This window comes from Ctenopharyngodon idella, chromosome 8, assembly GCF_019924925.1.
Source record: "Ctenopharyngodon idella isolate HZGC_01 chromosome 8, HZGC01, whole genome shotgun sequence".
Taxonomy (NCBI): domain Eukaryota; kingdom Metazoa; phylum Chordata; class Actinopteri; order Cypriniformes; family Xenocyprididae; genus Ctenopharyngodon; species Ctenopharyngodon idella.
In genome coordinates, this window is record NC_067227.1 from 27,766,452 (window position 1) to 27,791,103 (window position 24,652).

General features: G+C 36.9%; 1 protein-coding gene across 4 annotated transcripts in view; it reads left to right on the forward strand.

The window, feature by feature from the left end:
* The window catches only part of dab2ipa (DAB2 interacting protein a), a 113,399-nt gene that overhangs the window by 12,194 nt on the left and 76,553 nt on the right, over positions 1-24,652 (forward strand). For 2 of the 4 annotated variants that reach the window (XM_051902977.1, XM_051902979.1), the window contains exons 1-2: positions 10,442-10,582; positions 21,756-21,862. In XM_051902977.1, coding sequence (XP_051758937.1) covers positions 10,465-10,582; positions 21,756-21,862 — 225 coding nt within the window. In that variant the 5' untranslated portion in view covers positions 10,442-10,464. Of the gene's footprint in view, positions 1-10,440; positions 10,583-21,755; positions 21,863-24,652 lie in introns of those variants that run through there. The other 2 variants (XM_051902978.1, XM_051902980.1) reach the window with 2 other exon arrangements.

Consider the following 24,652-nt stretch of genomic DNA (forward strand, 5'->3'; position numbering starts at 1 on the left):
GACTGCTGCAGTGGAATTGCTTTTACTCAACTGAAAATGCAGCCGCATCCACTTTCCAGGGGTTATAAATACCTCTCATGGCCCATTTTAAAGATCATAATGTAGAGTGCTCATGTTCAGCATAACCTGCCCTGGTTGCCCCAGGGAAAAGACCCCTGTAGACAGAAGTGGACCACTTATGCACCTCTTTGATGTATTTCCTGTTTGAAGTAACATCACACCTGATCTTAATGTAATAACACTGCTTCTATGTATTTGAAATTGTGTGCCTGCCCGCTAGCATGATGATGATGATAGGCCCTCCGGTTTTAGATTAGACTGAAGGACAGTAGACAGCATGCCAAAAAGTGCAGAGATTCTTGAGGAGTCTATTCTGCTCTGGTCTAGACAGTATTAAATTTAGGTCTCAGGGTTATATGAGAGTCCATGTGCGGCACTAACAGTTGTGTCTACGCTTTGGTAAGCAGAAACGAGTCTTCAGTCAAACTATTTTTTATACTGCCTTTGTACACTCCTGTTGATCAGCAGCATTCAGGGAGTTTTTGGGTAACCTCACATTATTTTTACACCTTCATTTGGTGATGCCAGTGCAGAAATTACACGCTTCACTTTTAAAGTATAATGTTGTTGGATGATCTTGAGTCTATAATATAACATTATAAATGAATCTTGAGTCTACAGTACTATACAAACATTATAATGGCAGTTTTGGTTGCATTGCAACTCTAGTTCACTGGAAAACTGACATTCAGTAATTGATGTAATGTCATTTTTTGAAATTGTTCTTAGTGAGGTCTAATATCTTTCTAATAGCTTTCTACTAGGTCAGAAAAGTAATATGCCAAAAAACAAGTGGGTGGTCTGTTGACGTTCTTACACCTTTTTATATTTGAAGCAAAAAGTGTTTCAGACCGTCAACACAAAATTGCGTAGTTGCAACATCGAAATCTTGATTATCACAGGGGATAAAACCCTTTGAGAACATCTGTCTTGCGTATGATTAAGGTCTTCTGAACATGTAGAATAAACTAGATTGAAATTGGGTCAAACCAGAAATGTGCTACATGTGAGATCCCACAAGTTCAAGAGATCGTTGCTGGAACTGAACCGAAAGTAAATTACTTCAAGTGCAAACAAATCAGAACAGCATGTTGCTGGTCTTTTCTTCAGCAGCCATTAGTCTAGTTCTGTTGTTCTTCTCTGTAATGGAGATAATTGCAAAAATGGAGGAAACAATTCCTCCAGCTTGGGGAAAACAATCGTGGCTGTGATTGTATTGAACATGAGATTAGTTTGGGTCTTAATGCATTTTTGAATCCAGTGCCAAAATTCATTTTATCTGCTTTTATGTACTTGAAGGGGTGGAGATTAACCAGCTGTTTCCATGTTTCTTAAAGAGTTACTTCACCCATAAATTAAAATTCTGTCATCATTTACTCAAACCGTGTGATGTTCTTTCCTCTGTGGAAAACAAAACAAACAACAACAAAAAAAATATTGGTCACGCTTTAGATTAGGGTCTAATTCTCACTATTAACTAACTATTAACTATGACTTTTGCCTTAATAAACTCCTAATTATTAATAGTAAGGTAGTTGTTAAAGGATTAGTTCACTTCAGAATTCATATTTCCTGATAATTTACTCACCCCCATGTCATCCAAGATGTTTATGTCTTTCTGTCTTCAGTCAAAAAGAAATTAAGGTTTTTGAGGAAAACATTCTAGGATTTTTCTCCATATAGTGGACTTCGATGGGTTGAAGGTACAAACTGCAGTTTCAGTGCAGCTTCAAAGGGCTCTACATGATCCCAGCCGAGGAATAAGGGACTTATCTAGCGAAACGATCAGTCATTTCTGGAAAAAAAAAAATATATATATATATACTTTTCAACCACAAATGCTCGTCTTGCACTAGCTCCGCGTTGCGTTGGAAAGGCCATGCGTGACGTAGGCGGAAGTTTTCTCCTCCAACTTCAAAATTGTCCGACATCATTGTTTTACCTTTTTTTGTAAAGGGCGTTTGACTTGGTCTTTGCATGTTCACTTTGTAGACACTTGCTCGGTACTTCTGCCTACATCACGTGTGACCTTTCCAACATGATTACATAATGCGTGGCGCATCGCAGAGCTAGTGCAAGACGAGCATTTGTGGTTAAAAAGTATATTTTTATTTTTTTTTCCAGAAATGACCGATTGTTTCACTAGATAAGACCCTTATTCCTCGGCTGGGATCATGTAGAGCCCGCTGAAGCTGCATGTAAACCGCAATTTGGACCTTCAATCCATTGGTACCCATTGAAGTCCACTATATGGAGAAAATTCCTGGAATGTTTTCCTCAAAAACCTTAATTTCTTTTCAACTTAAGAAAGAAAGACACAAACATCTTGGATGACATGGGGGTGAGTAAATTATCAGGAAATTTGAATTCTGAAGTGAACTAATAGGTACTGGTTAGGATTAAGGGATTTAGAATATGGTCATGCAGAGTAAATCATTAATATGTGTTTTATAAGTACTAATAAACAGCCAACTGATGATACAACTGATGGAATGTGTTTATCCATTTTTAAATCTCACCCAAGGGCTTCTTCTAAAAGCGCATTGTGTTCCCAGGATTGTGTAGTTCCTAGAGATAAATGAACAACAGATATGTGACTCTGGTCCATATAAACAGAGATGGAACGTGTTGAATCCCTGAGGCTCTTTCTTCTGGTGCTGGTGATGATTCAAACTGCTGGTTTTTAGTCTGGGAAGAGATTCATGAGCTTGTTGACTGTTGCTGCAGGAAATGCCGCGTGACTGCCTGGGATTCAAGGAGCTTGATGTTAATGGTGTCTTGTGGCCGAGGGCCTCTTGCTTTCCAGGGGATGGCCAGATGTTGTAAGAGCGGTAGAGAGCTTACAAGTGGCAAATACCCAAGAGCATCAGTAAACTACTAGGCCCCATGTAACGCAGTGATTGAAGTCCTGTCTCAGAGATTACGATGCAAGTTGGATGCACAGTATCTGATGCTCTGTCAACACTTTCTTGTAAGTTGGAGTGTTATATTAATAAGCTCCTAATGTGGGATGCTTTGCCATTTGCTGGTAATGTACTTCAGTGTTTGGTTTTGTTCAGTATTTTTTGTTGTAAAGTACAAAATTAGTGGTGTGTAACAGACTTCTCGAATTAGGAGGCAAAGTTTACTCTCTGCTGTTGGGTTTTTTGTCCAATGTAAATTTGCATTCCAGTTCCATATGAACACCCATTTGAGTGGGTGATTTGTTTACTCTATAATTAGTCAGTCTGTTTCCACCAGTTTCACCCATTCAGGCCAATTAGAAGACTGATCATGATAGTGCATTGACAGCGTAATGAACCAATCACAGCATGACTGAAAGCATTGCCTCTGACTTTTCATCTCTATTCTGCAATTTCTCCTGTCATATAAACTAATATCAATAGCTTAAAAGTTTGTATGGTCGTGAGAAACCATTTAAGTCAAGTTTCTGTATTTTTCCATCCATCTATCCATCCATCCAGAAAAAGCCTCTGTATTAAATGTTAAATATGCGTTTTACTGCACTGTAGTTGAGAAAAAGTCGTTTTCATGTGGTGTTCCAAAATCTGTTTGCATGTTGCCTGCTTTTCCATTGGCCCCTTGCTTTTCTATTTTTCTTATGTTTCTCAGGCTGTGGTGTAGTCTAGCTTTTCTCCAGAGCTACATAATAACATGTACAGCTCGTGTGAGAGTTTTTTAATTATTGCAAAAAATAACATAAATAGTTCTCACACAGCCAAACAACAATACTAATGGAGTATTTTCAGACTCTCAAGTGGAAATAACTAGATGTAACTGAAAATGTTTCTTACCAAACTTGGCATTATTGCAATAATTGCACAATAATTTAGACTCATTCTAAGTCTCATTCAAGGCAATAAACAGTCTAGGCCGGTGTGTCCAGAACACTGTTTCTTTGGCAGAGTTTATCTCGCTTAATGTGTTTGTTTTCCTAGTTTTCATTGCTTCATTAATTCACATTGTCACATCATCACAGAAAGAATGTCATTATGGGTGTTCATTGGTTGATGATTTTGGCAGTTGCCTCTTGGAGTCCATTCTAGCAAAAACTTGGAATACAAAACTCCAGACAGCAGCAAAAATCTAGGATCTTTCTGTACTACTACCCAAGCATCTAATGTGCCATTCAGTGAACTCTGTACACTCACAAAGGCTTAACTCTAGCTCTGATATTACATCTAAAGTGTCCAAGAGCATTGTGTGTCTATTACATACCATCTGAAAAGAAAAGTGTTTTTAGAGGAAAAGCAAGTCATTACATGTTTTGTCTCAGATGTAGGCATTTTTTGGTGTTGAGCTGTGGCTGTCATGAGTTCCTGTCCACAGCTTGAGGTCCTTCCGATTGTCCTTATTTTGTGGTCTCAGTGTGGGAGCTGTGGTTCATCTCAGTTTGTTCCATCACTCCAGCAGACAATGTTTGTTTGGACATTTTATTTTTCCACTTGTACTTTTCTGTTTGCACTTGCAGATCACACACATATTGATTCATACTAATGCTTTCTGCTGTCGGATTCTATCTCTGTCTGTCTGTCTGTCGTTATGTCTATCTATCTGTCTGTCTGTCTGTCTATCTGTCTGTCTATTCGTCTGTCGTTATGTCTGTCTGTCTGTCTGTCTATCGTTATGTATGTCTGTCTGTCTATTTGTCTGTCTGTCTGTCTGTGTCTATCGTTATGTCTGTCTGTCTATTGTTATGTCTGTCTAACGTTATGTTTGTCTGTCTGTCTGTCATTATGTCTGTCTGTCTGTCTTGTTATGTCTGTCTGTCTGTCTATCGTTATGTCTGTCTATCGTTATGTCTGTCTCTGTCTGTCTGTCTATCGTTATGTCTGTCTGTTTCGTTATGTCTGTCTGTCTGTCTATTGTTATGTCTGTCTGTCAATTACCTTAAAGTTTAATATCCATCTATCTGTGTTACTTTTTTCTGTCTATCAGTTTTTGGTCTATTTGTCTGTCAGTCTGTCATTTGTTTGTTTGTTCATTCTGTCTGTCTGCCTGTCTATTGTTCTGTCTCTCTGTCAAGTTTAATATCCATCTATCTGTATTATTTTTACTGTCTGTTATTGATGACTGTGGAAGTTATCTAATAGTACTGCATCCAGCTTTTTTTTTTTTTACCACTTTGTTCCAGAGGGGGGCACTGCATGTAAACATTTTCCCATTCAAATGTGCAATCTATGAAGAAGGCCCGAGGGCAGAGAGCTGAAGTCATGTCTTGATTGCATTTACCTGCTGCACACTGGTCAGTCGGCTCCCTGAAGTCAGTCTGATATTTACAGCAGTGTACTTCCTGCGCTCTGAGGCTAAAAGGCTGTTTGGCATGCAGGGCTGATGTGTAGACCTCCTGAGGTTAGCACTATTAAAGGGCTAGCAGAGAAGAGGTAAAGATTTCAGAGTGTGGTGAAAGCAGGAAACATGGAAAGAAGTAACTGATTAATTGTATGATTAATTTGGTCAAGGTAATTTACATAAAACTGGACACTTTACTCACACTTCCTTCTGCTTTAAGCCATCTTGAAATCCAAATGTACTCTGTTTGCTTTCTTAAGTAATGTTTCATGACACTGTGCATAATTCATCAGAGCATGCTATTCTAAAGAAAAAATATTTTAAGAGTCATGCAGTATGAGGTTTTAGTTATGCTCAGTTCAAAACAATTTCACAAATCACAAATAACTGGAAAAGACATGGAAATTCCTTGATGAAAAGGTGTGGGAACCCTGACTGTAATAGCTTTCTTGACTTCTTCATGTTGACATAACCACACTGCCAAAAATCACATTTTTAGCATGTTTTTTTGGTCTAATTTTCCAGTTAAAATACCTAAAAATACTTAAAAAGGATATTTTACCCAAAAATGAAAATTCAGTCATCATGTCAGTCAGCAAGAACCAGGCCATTGACTTCCGTAGTAGGAAAAAAATACTATGGAAGTCAATGGCTACCATCAACTGTCTGGTTACCAACATTCTTCAAAATGTCCTCTTTTGTGTTCAACAAAAGAAAGAAACTCATACAGGTTTGGAACAAGTTGAGGGTGACTAAATGATGACAGAATTTTAATTTTTGTGTGAACCATCCCTTTAAATGATTAGGTCACTCAAAAAATATAGTATACTTTTGCATCTTTTTTTAAAAAGCTTGATGCTGGTCACTATTCACTGGCATTATATGGATAAGTGTGACCGGGACATTTTTAAAAAATTCTCCTTTTGTGGTCCAAAAAAGAAAGAACGGCGTACTGCATTAGATCAACACCAGGGTGAGTAAATAATGACTTCATTTTCATTTTAGAGTGAACTATCTCTTTAAAACAAGATCTATTTCACAATGAACACAATATATTAAAACTTGTTTTCAGAGAATTAATTTTCTCTTCTATTTTGTCTTATGCACTGACAGATTTTTACTTGTTCTGTGTATAAACAAGTTAAAACAAGTGGAAAAAATCTGCCAGTGCACTAAAACAAAATATACTTAAAATATTGTTATTATTAAATATTATCTTGTGCAGTGTTGCTTCACAAGTAAATTTTTTTTAAGGATTTTAATTGTTTTTTTTTTTTTCCTGAAAAACAATTAAAAAAGACTAATTAAAAACTCAAGAAATAATTGTTTTCCAGTACAAGGTTGTGTGAGCAGGGCAAACTATTAATCAAAATATAATAGCTAACATTCACAATCCACTCCAATGCTAATGGTTAAAATCACACCCTGTCCAACATTAATTCCTCATAATGAATCTTGGCTGGATTACGTCATTACGTGTGAGATCTCTTAATTGTCTCATGCTGTAAGAGGACTGGTTATTTATGGGGGAACATTGAGTCCTGTATCTCATTCCTCTATTAATCTAAAAGTGACAAATTGGAACCATAAGACAATTTTATAATGACTTTATATTGACAGTGGCTTGGCTAATGAATGTCATAAGTAGTTGAAGACTTTGTGACGGTTTGTTTTTGACGGATTCTCTGGAGAGATGAACGTTTCATTTGATGTCTTCATGCAAAGCAGGCAGCATCAGTACACAGAGGCGTCCATCACTCAGAGACAGCTCAACTTAATGGCCCTCCTCTATACTCTCCTTTAGCTTGACTCCGAGGCTCAGGTGGCATGTAGCAACTGCACTATGGGTAATAATATCCAACCTCTTATTACCCACATTTATTGTAGCGCAGAGCTCTTCTCAGAAGCCGAGCAGACAGATTTACGCCAGCCTCTCCATCTCATCCTCTCGTCCTCTCTCGATGAGAAAGTTCACACCGAGGTCGAGTGTCTGAGCGTCAGGAGAGAATGAAAGTGGCTCCTGCCGCCTCCCCCGGCTCCTTCCATTACTCACTCACCGTCCTACAAAGACCCAGCATGCAACAGACCTGCTCTCTTCCCCCTCACTGGAGAAATATTCTGTCACCGAGCTGCCAGCATATCAACCCCCCATCAATTAGCTCCCACTCGCCGAGAGACGCTTCGTATCAAGACTTTTACTGTCTTTAGCACTTCTGCTATTCAATTATTCCCTCTAATCTTTTAACTTTTTAGTTCTAAGTATGTCTCCTCTTGATGTTTAAAGTTTGGAGAAGCACCGACGATGGTATTGCTGATCTGCAACTTTTTGGCTTGTTATTTTGTTGTTAGAGTAAGGAAAAGTTGAGTAAAGTTTTAAAGGGTTAGTTCACCCAAAAATGAAAATTCTGTCATTATTTACTCACCCTCATGTTGTTTCAAACCTGTATGATGTTTGGACTGTGTTCAAAATACTCTTTTTCTAGGCTGTCAGAAAGGACAAAAAAACATTGTAAAACTATAATAAATGTGGTCCATGATTCTTGTGAGGCCATATGATAGCTTTGCACCCATTCGCTCTCCACATATTTGGCCATAATGCTGGTTGATGCCATTGATATCAATCTCTCTGCCTCTGTGAAATTTGAGAGGTACATTATGCAATTGTTATTGCATAAGGACTGAAATTTCTGTCTTTCCTTACACAAAGCTACCAAACGACTTAGAACATAGTGAGTGAGTCGTTTGTAGTTTCTTTTGTAGAGCTTGACAGCTCATGATCACTACTGTATATGCTTTTGTTTTATAGAAGAAAGCAGTGTGACATTTTTTGTATTAAAGAAAGTCATACAGGTTTAGAACAACATAAGTGAGTAAATAATGACATTACTTTCTATTCATCAAAGAATCCTGAAAAAATGCTGTTTCCGCAAAAACATTAAGCAGCAAAACAACATTTGCAACATTGATAATAATAAGAAAAGTTTATTGAGCACCAAATCATCATATTAGAATGATTTCTGAAGGATCATGGGAGACTGAAGACTGGAGTAATGATGCTGAAAATTCAGCATCATAGGAATAAATTACATTTTAGAATATATTCAAATAGAAATCGGTTATTTGAAACCGTAATAATATTTCACAACATTTCACTCGAGTACCTTATTGCTTTTATAAAACGGTTACCACACAATGCAAATATTAAAGCCAAAAATATATAACAATGTAACTTTCATGAGGTAAACTCTTTCTAAAAGCCTTCCTTCCGCCAAAAAAAATAGTCCCTGACCGTGAACAGCAACAGAAGTTACATTATTATGCCATTAGATGTCGGCAAAGACTGTCTTTATGAGTGTGTCAGTCAGTAGCAAAGACTTTTACATTGAAAAGACTGAATTGTGGTGAACACGGAACAAGACGCAACTGACAAATGCTTTGAGCGACTGTCAGTCACGGGAAAACCCCTTAACTGTTAAAAGGACAAGATAATACATTGGACATTTAAACAGATTTTTTATTATGAACATAGGACTGACCTGAAGAAAAACGCTAAATCTGAATGTATAATATAATAAACTCACTCACTCGATCTCTTTCTCACAATACTCTTCTACATAATACAGTAAGCTTCAATGAACAATATCAATTGAGAACAAACAGTTGCTAAGAGTGGTTGCTAAGGGTGATACACAGAACCGTTGGGTGAAGTGGTCATAGCCGTGTTTTATTGTGAATAAAACACAGCTATTGACCAATCAGAATCAAGGACACAAACTAACCGTTTTATAAATATATATATATACGTATATCACTTTTAAAAATAGTTTCCATGTCTATTTAAGAGGTTGTTGACATTTGGTTCTCAAAATCTAGGATTTCATCAGGAAGGTGAGATGTTCTTGTGAGGCTCGTAAATCTTATTATATCACCGGCTGGTGTTGTCGTAGAGGTCATGGGGTCAAATGCCTTGTCAGAGCACTGCAAACATACAGTATTAATGTATTGGATTTTTAACTGAGGGTGTGAAGGGACAAACTTCCTGTTTGGTCTTCAGTGGTGTCAGCCTGTATGCAGAATTCCTTGTAGCAAAGTAAAAGCTGTAATGAATACCAGTTTCTTTTGAATTTATTTACAACAATAATGGGAAAAAATGTGGACCACTTAGTGTGCATATCTGTCAAGCTCTAAAAATGACATAAAACCACCATAAATTTACCATAAAAGTGCCATATAATAGTTTTGTGTGAGAAAAACCAAAATGTAAGTTATATAAGTTTCTTTAATACACAGATAACTTTAATGCGTAGTTTTAAAGCATGCACAAGTCCAAGGTAAGAAAAAAGCTTGTATCATCTAATTTTAAAGTGTTATTAGCAACACTTTACAATAAGATCTCATAAGTTAATGTTAGTTAATGCATTAGCCAGCATTAACTATTAGTATTTATTAATTTTTGTTAAGGTTAATTAATAAAAACTATTCATTATCAGTTTATGTTGTTAGCTCAAGTCCATTAAATAATATTAACAGAAACATTTTTCATTGTTAGTTCATGTTAACTAATATAAACAAATGAAACCTTATTGTAAGGTGTTTTATGTTATTTTATGGATCTTGACAGATGTGTCAACATATGCACTATTGTTGGAAAGAACTCCAAGATTAAAATCTAAAATTTCTCTATTGAAGTTTCACAGAAAACTACAACATACAGGTTTGGAAGAGTGTGAGGGTGAGGAGACACAGAATTTTCACTTTTGTGTCAACTATCCCTGTAATTTAGTATATGTATTTGATATAGTTTTTCTGAGCAGCTTAAGACATGTTTGCACTGTAATTTACACCTCTCTGTAGTTTTCATTCCTATATCACAGAGGTTATTTGTGGGGAGGAGTTGGCTCTCTACCTACCCCCCTTCTTTTTTCCCCCTTTCTCCCGAAACTCTCCACCATGTCATTTCAAGAGCAGTCCTGACTTGCAGAATCAGTTGCAGCAATCTGTAGAACATGCAATCTCTACAGGCAGTGATTCAGTTCAACAGGAGCTTTTGAAGTGAAGACTTCCAGCAGTTTCTGAAGTCAATCATTCTGAAGGCCGTGAGACACAGAGAGCATGTCAGGGGCAGTGAGGAGAGTTCTGGGGAGGAAGTGGTACTACTACAGACTTCTGGGCCGGTCCAGGCACAGACAGCATGTTCTGTCACGAAGCCGCTGCCGCACTGCTATCAAGGGTGATTTCATATTTCTCTGTCTTTCTTGGATAAAAACAGTACTTTGCTGGGGTTACAGAGGGTGCCACAGCACTCTTATGTATTTGTGACATTTTTCATTGTCTGATCATATTGACTTAATATCCATCGCATAATAGAATTTGCCCTCAAGAGCGATGGAAATCTAAGTGCGCTGAGGAACTGACAGGAATGTTTGACTGATTATGGTTTTCAGTAAAATTGTGCCCAGGTTTCAGATATTCCTATTCTCTTTGCTCTGTGCTTAAAGTTTTGGAGCATGTCGTGATGCTCTTTGTTTTTAAATCAAGTGAAGATGCAGGCGACTTTTGAGGGGACTGGACTTTTTTGATGTTCCCTAAAAATGTCCTCTTCATTCGGTCCTCAATTGTCATACAAACTGTTTGATAATATCACTAATACACTTTAATGATAGCTAATGAGCCATACACTAATCAAATGATGCTCAAATGTTTTATTAAACAGGAAGTTATGCAATTGACAAGACTGAACTGCAAAAAATATCAATATATATATATGCTGAGAATTATTAAGAGAATTATTTTGTAGTTTAATTGCCATATAATGGCTGATTAATCAGTTGATATATTGGTCTGACCAGTACAAACCAGTCCTGGCCTTATGCTTTGAGGCTAAGCGGGAATATTGTCTTATTGAAAGTAAGAGATTATAGATAAGACTACAAGAATTGGTCTCCAGAAACAACAGAAAGGATTGGAAATTTCTGCTCCACTTTATGTGACATTGTGTGATTGTTGGATTGTCGAGTGCGAGTGGGACTTTTTTCTTTTTTTTTAAATTCTCGTTAGAACCACAGCAGGGTGAGTAAACGATGTCTTCGTTTTCATTTTAGGGTGAACTATCCCTTTAAGCTCGACATGTTTTTAAAAAAAATGCACAAGTTTATAGCGCGCATGATCTCAGATTCTGTTAATGCAGTCACACACAAATGAGCTTCTCTACTACTTCTTGTGAAATTGATTTCTTTGTGTTTGCTATTAGTATTTTCCACACTGCAACATCCTTATGTATTTATTCAACTGTGTTTATAGTCATATGTAAAATACGGGACAAATTGCTCCAAACAAAAAATCTCCAAAAAATTGCTAATTTTATTTAAAGAGGTCATATAATGCCACTTTTACAAGATGTAAAATAAGTATCTGATGTCCCCAGAGTGTGTATGTAACGTTTTAGCTCAGAATACCCCACCGATAATTTTTTATAGCATGTTAAATTTGTCACGCTCCGTTTTTGTGTCACTTTAAATGCAAATGAGCTGCTGCTCCCAAGAAGAGGGCGAAGAGCTCGTGCTAGCAGCTCACTGAAAATGTCAGAAACTTTTCAGCCTTTTATGTTTACACCGGAGTCAGATAATGATGGAGAGACTCAAGAAGAGGTGACAACATGTAGAATGCAACAGGATGTTTCTGAATGGTTAGTTGATGAATTTATGTAGCTGATGTGGAGTTAACTATCTTAAAGTCATTGATTAGCATATTCTGTCATGATAATCTATAAATCGCTCGTGTGGGAGCTGTTGTAACAGAGCCAGAGAATATATGCTGCATGAAGATAGAACAGTAGTTTAGTTTAATTACGGTTATAACTTATGTTGTCATCTTGCCTTTATGACATGCTATTGCATTTGTGTTATGTACTGTATTGCAATAACATGGCCTCACCCCTTTGTTGTGTGTTCTCGGTGGCAGGGTTTATGTACATTTTAGGGTTATGATGTCACTAACCGGGGAAGAAGCTCGTTGTAGTCCTTATCAGCCATTTGTTGTAGTCCTTAAAAAGCAATTTCTTTAAAAGAAAATATCTCCCTTTTCATTTAACTTTGAGCATCCTAACTTTGCATATGTTGTTTTTGCTCTAACAGCAACATTACACACTAACTAAAGTTAAAAAAAGTTAAATCATAATCAACCACCCCTTTAAATATAGCCAAAATAGCTCCTTGTCACAAGACCTTAATAAAAGTCACAGCAACAATGAGAAAGTAGATACATTTGGTGACAAAATCCCCAAATTAGCAACACTGACTTTTGTGGTCTTCCTTGTGGCCTTCCACATCCATGTTTTTTAAAAAAATGCTTATAATTAAAGGCAGAAGTATTACTTTTACTTTTCAAAAGAGAAGTTGTAAATTTAGATTCTGAGTTTAAATCACTTCACCTTCACTATGAGTTAGCCTGAAGCAGGAATAATGTTTTTTGTCAGCCTGTAAAGAATATTTATCCATTTTGCTGTAACCCTTCTGCAGTATTTCACTGCTTCGACTGAGTTCATAAACAAGTGTTTTTCCTTTTCTTTTCTAATGGTGAATTGAAACTTCCCAAATATACCGCCTCCAGGGGCCTTTTCTTCTTCCTGCACTGATTAGAGCACAGAGAAACTTGCGTGTGTGTGTGTGTTTGTGTGTGGAAGAATACCTCAAGAGGTTCGCAGTTCACACAATACTGAGGAAACTGCCACCTCCAGTTTTCACTGGAGGCTTAAACATAACACTATTTCCATAAAAGATTTTTATTCTCAGTTTCTCTCTCCAGGACGATCCATTCCTTAGTGTTTGCTAAGTATTAAAATTTGGTGCTTAACTTGTCCCAAATGCGATATCGTAGAACATGCAGCTTGTTGAGAAAAAGTGTGATATTATATTTCTAACTAATCCCATTGACTCATACTAAAGAAGTACCCATTCAAGTAGTACATAGAGACTTGAAGGTAGGCATGAAACGTGCTTGTTTTTAAGGAAGGTTGGGAATTATCTAATTTCTGTGTCCAATACGGAACAAACAACTCGAGAGGTGAACTAAAATTTCTGTTTCGGATAGAGAACCTATGGGATGTTGCGTATGCGTGGTCAACAGAAAATGAACGAATCACTCTGAGATCACACGTTGTTCCAGAGTCATATTAAAGATTCATTTAAAATGAACTAATCGTTCGTGATCGACCCATCACTATTCTGAATTGATCACAACCCTGGCAACCACCTACAACATACACTTGCAACCTTTGTTTTAAAGAGTACCCTATCATTTAATTTCTCTGTAGAAATTCTTTTTCAAGATCTTGTTTCACAAAGTCATGGCACATCTTTTACTTAGAAACATTGCACTGTTCAAACTTTGCTCAAACTTTTGTGGTGGCAGTGTAAGTTCGGACAGTTGGTGAGATTGATAAAGGCCCACTGAGATGAAAGGTTTTGTGGAGTTGGCGAATGTGAGCTGATGGCTGATGTGAACAGTCTGCTGACTTGTCAGGCTTTTAGCTGCAGTTCTCTATTTAAAATAAAAGAAATTGTTTGACTTGACATATCGAGAGGCTCGAGAGACAGGTGTAGGCGAGAGTTTGGCTGTGTCGGTTTCATAGAACAAAGAGAGCAGACTGCTCAGTGATTGACACTTCAACACAGACGCCAAAGCAGCATTTACCATCCATTCTCTGCTACTGTATGTGTCAAGGCATTCGAGGCCTGGGTATACTTAATTTTCTACATTCTGTTCCATTTTGCACACAGTCGTGTCAACATAGCTTTCAAAGTATATTCAACCGTGGATGATCTTGGATGGACAAGTTCAACACATGCACAGTACAATTTCTTTTCTATACTCTACAAGATATCAGAGGGCAGCAATGAGTCATGTCATTTACAGGACATTAATTTGGAAAGACAGAAGAAGAAAAGTAGTGGATCCGCCATTGCATCCAAAGTTTAGAAAAAAAACCCGAAGAAAAATTACGGAAGCCCTGAACCACATGGTGAAAAAAAAAAGAACACTTATAGTGGGGAGAAAAAAAAGAAAACTTATCTCGTTATTTCGACATAAGTCGTTATTTCAACATAAGTCCTTATTACGACATAAGTCCTTATTTTGAGATATTAAGTCATTATTTTGACACAAGTCGTTATTACGACGTAAGTCTTATTTCAAGATATTAAGTCATTATTACGACATAATATCTTGTTATTTCGAGATATTAGTCATTATTTTGACGTAATAAGTCGTTATTTCAACATAATATCGTTATTTTGACATAACTCATTATTTTGACATAAGTCGTTATTTCGAGATATTAAGTCATTATTTCGACGTAATAAGTCGTTATTTCGACATAATATCATTATTTTGACATAATAGCTCATTATTTCAACATAATATCTTGTTATTTCGACATAAGTCGTTATGTTGAGATATTAAGTCATTATTTCGACACAAGTCGTTATTACGACATAAGTCGTTATTTCGACATGTCTTATTTCAAGATATTAAGTCGTTATTTCGACATAAGTCGTTATTACGACATATCTCGTTATTTCAAGATATTAAGTTGTTATTTCGACGTAATATGTCATTATTTCGACATATCTCTTTGTTTTGACATAATAACTCATTATTTCGACATACCTCATTATTTCGAGATATTAAGTCATTATTTCGACATAACTCGTTATTGTATATCAAGTTTAATAGAAGACGCGCAATTCAACATCTTCAGTCCCAGCTTTTACTGCGATCGCCGCGGTTTCGAATCCGCCTTTTGCCGAGCTGGTTCTTCTCTATTTTCCCATCACATATCACATCAGAAAGGCATTTATTTTCAATAAAAAACAAAATGTTCAAGCTTGTAGACACTGTTCACAGACAAGAAGATGTACCCCAAGCTGAATTCTCACTAAACCCACCCACAGTCATCATGTTTTCAGGCCATTTTAAGTTTGATTTTGACATGACATAAAGCGGTGAAATGGCGGAGTTGTTTACTTTTTAATTAGTCTTCCTATTAAAGCCATCATTGTCTTCACTCAGGCCGATGAGAATGCGCACGAAAACAAGAGGCGGGATTTATCGCATGAACCAAAATGCGATGGAGGCATTGCCTCCTCTCACGTGACTTTCTGCCATTCATTCTTAATTACCCCCCACTAAACCCACCGCATACATTAGGGGGTCTGTTTTAACTCAGTGGGGACTTCACCTGCAGGTGTCGCTGTTGGACAGTGTTACTTTATAAAAACAAGTGACTTCTACACTTTTTAATGGCACATTTTGTAATATTTGTGTCGAAAAATTAAGTATAGCTGGGACTGTATGCGTAACGTCCTCGCGGACACAAAATTGGGCTGCATGCGGACGGTGTGTGCGAATGTCCGCGGACCCTCCTGATGATGAAAATTACATCACGTAGACATTGCGCAGGCCGCCGCGGAACACGGATGGCCGAAGTATACTTTGGGCTTGAAACGTCCCTGCCATTTTTATAGTTATCTACTCTACTGGATGGTAGTATGTGTCTGTGTTTTACAGATTACATTTGTTCTTCAAGGTAGAGTTTACCTATAAGTAGCTTTTGTTCAAAAACAATTACTTTTCACGAAACAATGCTTAGTTATCATTGTATTTCTGTTCTGTTAGTCTCTGCCTATTTTCCATGTTCTTTTTCCACTGCGGTGGTCGTGATTTAAGTGATGCTATGTGAAAGACCTGCACAGCGTTTTAGCTGTTAGATTGATAGGCTGAGATTCAAGTGCCAAGGAGCATGAGTATTAAAATCCTAATGAATGGGCAGGTACTGGTTTGCTTTCAAAAACGATTTTATACAGCTATTACACACTACTTTTCAAAAGTTTTTTTTCATGTTTTTGAAAGAACTCTTGTATGCATTAAGTGCATTTGAAGGAACATTGCTTGTAAAAGCTTTAATTTGCTAAGTAGGCTATAATTTCAATGCAGTTACTGTACATTCTGCAGTGCTAAATAGACTTGGGTATCCTTAGATTATTTTAATCATTGTCTTTCATAATCAGCGAGCAATAACTATACCTGCAAGTCACCCTACTTTAACCAGATACTGTTATTTTGCTTTTTATGTTATCGTCTTTGCTTTTAAACCTTACAAGAGCATCGCTGCCAAAGAAGTCAAAAAATATTGTGTCCCTGGCCTTCATCTTGCCAAACTGAAGGACCTGCAAAGACTCATCATCTCTTGCTGCGACAAGCCGAGCCAGACCTGAAGAAAGGAACGTGCATTTAGATTAAGAGCAAATGAGACAAGTCTGTGAGTTATAGCCTTGCTTGAATGCTAAATGAGACCGTAGCACTTCTATGTAATTTCCTGGAATGACAAAGTCCTCTGTGAAATCAGATGGAGGACGGTGGCACCCCGGTGAAGACGTCTCTTACACAGGTGGGCCATGCATCTTGTTCAGCGCAGATTAATAGGGCCGCTAGCACCAAGCATTTTTGCTGTAATTCTCTGGCAAATGGCCCAACATCTGGGGCTGAACTGATTAACTTATATGGAACATTATTTGTTGGTTAATTTCAGTAGAGATTTATTTGTTGATTTATTTATTTATTATATCAAGAAAGTTACAGGGGCCTCGATTTTCATTAAACAGACGATCAAAACCACAAAAAGTTCCATGGACTTTCATTGAGGGGGTCAAGACTTTTGTACAATAAGATTTATAGAGTATTTAAGCTGTCTATCACTAGCAAAGCGTAATGACTATCCTAGGACAATTTGTTAAAACATACTAGCAATTCATGCTAGCAATGTGTTAATCATGCTAGAAACATGCTAGCAATGTGTTAATTCATTCTAACAACATGCTAAATCATGTTAGCAATGTGCTAATCATGTTAGAAACATGCTAGCAATGTGTTAATTCATGCTAGCTACATGTTAAAACATACTAACAACATGCTAAATAATGGTAGCAACATGTCAATAATGCTAACATGCTAAAACATGCTAGCAATATGCTAAATCGTGTTAGCAACATGTTAAAACAGTGCTAACAACATGCTAAATCATGTTAGAAACATGCTAAGATGCTAGTAACATGTTAATTCATGTTAACAATGTGCTAAAACATGCTAGCAATGCGTTAAAACATGTTATCAATGTGTTAAAACCAGGGGCGGTTTCTTCATTAGGGCAATAGGGCGACACACCACCAAAGTAAGAAAGGGACGGATTTTTTTCAACCACAGTGTTATGCTAGCTGTCACTGCTAGGCTGTTTTGTTCTGCATCTGGATATAGGCTATAGTCCAATCAGCGTCAATCACGTTCTGTGGAGTACCTGCCTCTTTTGGCCGATTTCACTCTGGCTGAGATTTGCCCCGAGTGCTCCCATAGACTTCCATTAAAAAAACTTTTTTTTCGAACTGCAGGCACTGCAATGCATTCTCTATGGGTTCCGGGAGGGCTAGCCCTAACGTGCTTTCGTCATCATACGTAACCTTAACTTGTGCAGCGATTGGTGGAAAGGTCTCTTTTTATAATCTTTAAGCTAAAGTGACATCCAATAATTTCCTCAGTGCATAACTTACATTTCACAGACATTTTCTCCATCTGTAAATGTTAGAAAGTCGAGAAAATATTTCGATTTTGCTGTCCAGGAGACAGGAGTGAAAGCACAAACTTCCGTGAACGAGCGCCGCCGTGCGCATGCACGCCAAACAGACGGAGCACAATAATTCTGACTAAAATATACATTTAGCTAAAATATTTGTTGTTGATTATTTGTTTTTGTTTGCGAACATAAATGTGCCATATGTAGAATTTCGAATCTACACCTAAGTGTATTTTTATGATAGCAGTAACTGTAAAGTGATTATTGTAGGGTAATCACAGACTAAAAATTAGTCTGTGCTTTTTTTATTTTCAGTTTTAGTTTAGTGAATGTAACTTCTGCTTTAAAAAGCATTATTTTGTTTTTAGATTGTAGTGTCACAATGTTAGAATGTAGGCCTCATGTAATTTGACCCCTTTTTTTGCGCATAATATAACATAGACTACATGGTTACATTCATGTTTGTTTTCATAGCCTTCAATATGAACATTGTTTGTAGGAAAATATTGGGCAAGATATGAAATAAAAAAAAAATTAATTAAAAAAAATGTAATTAAATACAGATTTTATATCGCCCAGCCCTATGGCATGCTTTAAATACTGAATTTTCCATGTTTTAGATAAGCAGTAGTGATACATTACATCACATTATTTAACAATTAGCCCATTCTGCATCTCTAATTCTTTTTTTTTCTTTTTTTTCTTTTTTCTTTCTAAAAATTTAGCACCAGCCGCCACTGGTTAAAACACGTTAACAACATGGTAAAACATGTTATCAACGTGATAATTCATGCTAGCAACATGCTAATTCATATTAACAACATGCTTAAACATGTTAATTCATGTTAGCAATGTGTTATAACATGCTAGCAATGTATTAAAACCTGCTACTAATAATCTAGAAAAATGTAAAATAATGCTAAACAATGCTAAGACATGCTAACAACATGATAAAACATGCTGGGAAGCGTATACAATTTTCAGACAAGTCTTTATCAATCCAACATAAAGATTGTCCAAGCAAACTTTACTTTCTAGTTTACTCTTATTACTTTTTGTCCACCCTGAAATGGAAAGTATTTCCACAGCAACTCATACAGACAACTTCTGTGGTTTTGTCAGCATGTTTGCTTGCTTTGGGCAAATATGCGCAGAACGGTCAAGAGTTCAGACCCCCTGCTTGCAGGTCCGTGCCAGAGGAGGCTTTTCTCTGAGCCCCTTGTGTTGTCCTCTCAATATGAAAGCATTTTACTGTCTCCACTCTTAATAAACACTTGGCTCTGAGTGGAGGAATGTCAGAGCCGTCTCTTAATTGCTGTTTAATGTTTTTCCATTTGCGCTGCATTTTATCCATAGTGATCAAGCAGCTTAATGATGAAAGAATAGCTGAACCAATTACCAGTTTGCAGGTTGGTAATGGCATTGTATTTATCATTCAGGGCAAAGAGTGCTTTCAGAGTTTTTCACCACAGCTAATGGAGGGCTGCTGAATGTTTTTTGTTGTAATGCCTTTGACTTGGCAACATAAAGTCCACATTGACCTTGTTTATTTTCTTAATAAATATTCCTGGTCTTATGGTGAGCAATTCATCTGTGAATTTTAAGAAAAGAAAATGTTTTCATAATTTTTCGACAAAGAGGTGTAACATTGCCATTGAGGAACTTTTATGCTGCATGAACTGTTGAAAATCATATTAACCAATAATATTACAGCTTAAAGGATTAGTTCAGCCAAAAATACATAACATAAATGTTTTCAAACATTTAAGTCAAAGATCATATGGTCTTGCTTCCATGCTTAACATATGGATCAGGATGTTGTGATATCAACATAAGCAAGAGGCGGTGTTGAGATTTCTCTCCCATGCATTCCAATCTGTTCATCTCTCCAATGAGAAAACAGTGAAATTGCTAACACACACACACACAGACGGAATCTTCATATGTCGATACCTACGCAGGGCTGTTAATCATTCTTCCTCCGTGTTGTCAGATCATGTCTAGTTTTGCTCAGCCAACACTAAATGATGACTGAGGTGGCAATACAGATCCAGATACAGATTTTACATTGTGGCAAAATTTGCTAGCCCATAATTGTTTATCTTTAGTAATTTATATCATTGGATTGTTTCCACTTTCCAGGTGTAACACCCAGTCAGTGAATTTTATACTCTTTGTACACCATTAAAATGTTCGTAATTTTTACAGAAAAAAAAAATTGTTTTAATAATTTGTTAATTAATTAACTGTTAGCTTACCATATTTGGTAAAAACTATTACACTATGGTGAAAAACAGTAAAAGGCCATTCAAGTCTCTGCATAACACATCACATGATTGTATTTTATATAAATAATTTTGTTTCTTGTCATTTTTGTTATCATTAGGGTGTTTTCTGTTACAGTTTATGTTATTTAGTTCATGTTTATTGCATTATGAAAATGTCAAATGGAAATAAAATAATTGTGTGGCTTTCTATTGTAGTATTATGGTGGTTATCGGTACATTTTATGGCAGTTCAAGTAGATAGGTACATTAACAATGTATCACTTGATAAAATATATAGTTAGAAGTTGTAAAATATACTGGCATCCTTTAATACTGGCAGAAACATTGTCAGTATTTTTTTTCCATGAATTTCAGAAAACCTCAGCAGTATAGAAGTATACAGTATACAAGGCTTTCTTATTCTAATAACCAATTCAGGCACAGGAAAAGTGCTGTCAGAAATAGAAAAAAAGGGTTCCAGATCTTGTTAGTGACGCATCTTTTCAAGTACAAAACCAGCGAGGCAAAGAATCCTTTCCTTCACTTTGTTTTGAGTTTGACATGATTCAGACTGTGCAAAAAGGAAGACAGTAGGATGAATTTCATAGATCTTGTCTTTCAGGTTGGCTGCGTTCGCTCTCTCATTTGTTTTCCACACAAACACTTGTTCCCTCCTTCCCTCCATCAATTGTGCAGACAGAGATGCAGGCGTGTGATGAATGCCAAGCGTCTGACAAGCTGAGATTCAGCCATCTGGCCGTGCATGACAGAAACATGTGACTGACATAGTGACGCTACTACAGAAGCAGCATATCATAGAGACTGGGTGGGACTTTTGACTTGAGCCATTAAGCAACCTGCTATAGAGGTCGCATTGCAATAATACCACTCAGAAGTTTTACAACATAAATACCACTTAGCAATGCCTTAGCAACCACCGAGAATTTCTTTTTTTTTTTTTTTTTGATAGATAGAAAGCCTTAAGCAATTTTCTTTCCTGCTGTGCCCATTAAAGGGTTAGTCCACCCCAAAAATGAAAATCTGTCATTAATTACTCACCCTCATGTCGTTCCACATCCGTAGGACCTTTGTTCATCTTCAGAACACAAATTAAGATATTTTTGACTCATCCATAAACAGCAATATAATCAACACTTTCAAGATCCAGAAATGTACTAAAGACATCATTAAAATAGTCCACATGACTGTGGTTCAACATTAATTTTATAAAGTGACGAGAATACTTTTTGAATGCAAAAACAAGACAAAAATAATGACTTTATTCAACAATATCTTCTCTTCCCTGTCATTTTCATCTCTTTAGATCAAGAAGAAGAGCGGATGATGAACACCTTTTCAGTTTCCTAGTACTGTTACTGATTTTTGATCGTTTCAAAGCTGTGTTCTTTTGGTGGGTTTGCTTATTCTGGGGAAATCTGATCCTAGAACAGCCCTTGAAATGCACACGAATGCAGTCAACACTCTCTTATTCCTTTCTCTCTGTCTCTTCTCAGAGTCACTCACTGACAGGGTGGGCCGGCGGCGCAGCATGCCTGGCGGTACGGTGGACAAAACGGTGGTCGCTATGGATGCAGACACGTCAACACCTTTTAAAGTCACGGTACGCATTTATGACAGCAGCACAAATAAAAAAAAAAAAAAGTTGTACATTTACAACCATAACATCTCTCTGAGCTTGGTGTTGTATCTCAAAATGTGTTTCAGTTTGACAATAGATGGGTCATCCCTACTATGTGGTACACTTCATAAATATCTTAATGTATTACACAAAATATTTTTAAATAAGTTTAAAAAAAGTAAATCGTATTAAATTGAATTTTAAATCATTTCACTACTTTGATTTGACCAGATTTGACAATTTCTACAATGAATAAGTGGCAATTTATTAAAAAAAAATATATATGTATATATATATATATATTAGTGCTGGGCGGTTTGACCAAAAATCTCTATCACGGTTTTTTTTAAGATTCTGGCGGTTTCACGGTATGTCACATTTTTTTGCACTGGACCTTTATTTTGGCATATTTTACTGTCAGGAGTACAGGGAATATATTATAAAAACATTGTAAGGACAATTAAAAATGAATTGTAATCAAATCAGTTCATAAAGCTAACAATTTAGTTTAAAATGTAATCAAATAATTTAATTATTTAATTAAATTAATAATATTAATAAGTAGGCTACATTTTTACTGTTCAGTTTCTGTCATTTCAATGAAGACCTTTGAGTTTGTGTTTTAATAAATGGTGGTTATTATTATTATTACTAGTATTATCTCTATTAATTAAAGTATACTTGATTGTACAATAGTATATTTCTGTTATTTCAAGTTATACCTTTTATTTTGACAGGGTCGTGAAGACCATTGACTTCCTGTGTATATGATATGACAAATGTCAATAGTTCAAATTAAATGGTGAAATGTTCACAAAGTGACCCTAAGAGCAGCTCTGCAGATGAAGTTCATGTATAGTGAGTGAGACAGCAGACACTGAAATCATCACGAGCGTCACGCGTGCTTCAGTATGTGTAGTAGTAGATGAAAATGTGGCGCTCATTCAAACAGACTTCAAATTTCAATAGCAGTCTTTTTTAGCTTTAATATTCACAGACACTAGTCCGTATCGATATCTGATTCATTGTACAGCCCGACTTTTGATTTATTCATCCAAAAATTGCCAAATTCTGTGCCGTTCCACTTTATACAGGAAGTTCTATTTGTGACTGGATTCTGTGATTTCATTCATGATTTCTGCATCACGGAAATCATATGGCTCTACATGCTATTTGCAGTATTAAAGAGAGATCGTTTTGTGAGTTATTTATTGTTGTGTTATAAAGTTGTTTCCATTAGTGTAAGAAGGGTATGCAGTTAATAGAAGTCCGCTCTTTATACACTCTAGTCTACACTGCGCTCTTCACGGCCCTTGAATAGATACAGCAGCTGTTCCAGCTACGCACCGTTTTGGCGGTTTTTGAAAAATACATATCGTCTCGAAATTGAAACCGGTGTACCATATGAACCGGTATGTCGCTCAGCACCTATATATATATATATATATATATATATACATACAGGTGCTGGTCATATAATTGGAATATCATCAAAAAGTTGATTTATTTCACTAATTCCATTCAAAAAGTGAAACTTGTATATTATATTCATTCATTACACACAGACTGATATATTTCAAATGTTTATTTCTTTTAATTTTGATGATTATAACTGACAACTAAGGAAAATCCCAAATTCATTATCTCAGAAAATTAGAATATTACTTAAGACCAATACAAAGAAAGGATTTTTAGAAATCTTGGCCAACTGAAAAGTATGAACATGAAAAGTATGAGCATGTACAGCACTCAATACTTAGTCGGGGCTCCTTTTGCCTGAATTACTGCAGCAATGCGGCGTGACATGGAGTCGATCAGTCTGTGGCACTGCTCAGGAGTTATAAGAGCCCAGGTTGCTCTGATAGTGGCCATCAGCTCTTCTGCATTGTTGGGTCTGGCATATCGCATCTTCCTCTTCACAATACCTCATAGATTTTCTATGGGGTTAAGGTCAGGCGAGTTTGCTGGCCAATTAAGGACAGGGATACCATGGTCCTTAAACCAGGTACTGGTAGCTTTGACACTGTGTGCAGGTGCCAAGTCCTGTTGGAAAATGAAATCTGCATCTCCATAAAGTTGGTCAGCAGCAGGAAGCATGAAGTGCTCTAAAACTTCCTGGTATACGGCTGCGTTGACCTTGGACCTCAGAAAACACAGTGGACCAACACCAGCAGATGACATGGCACCCCAAACCATCACTGACTGTGGAAACTTTACACTGGACCTCAAGCAACGTGGATTGTGTGCCTCTCCTCTCTTCCTCCAGACTCTGGGACCCTGATTTCCAAAGGAAATGCAAAATTTACTTTCATCAGAGAACATAACTTTGGACCACTCAGCAGTAGTCCAGTCCTTTTTGTCTTTAGCCCAGGCGCTTCTGACGCTGTCTGTTGTTCAAGAGTGGCTTGACACAAGGAATGCGACAGCTGAAACCCATGTCTTGCATATGTCTGTGCATAGTGGTTCTTGAAGCACTGACTCCAGCTGCAGTCCACTCTTTGTGAATCTCCCCACATTGGGTTTTGTTTCACAATCCTCTCCAGGGTGCGGTTATCCCTATTGCTTGTACACTTTTTTCTACCACATCTTTTCCTTCCCTTCGCCTCTCTATTAATGTACTTGGACACAGAGCTCTGTGAACAGCCAGCCTCTTTCGCAATGACCTTTTGTGTCTTGCCCTCCTTGTGCAAGGTGTCAATGGTCGTCTTTTGGACAACTGTCAAGTCAGCAGTCTTCCCCATGATTGTGTAGCCTACAGAACTAGACTGAGAG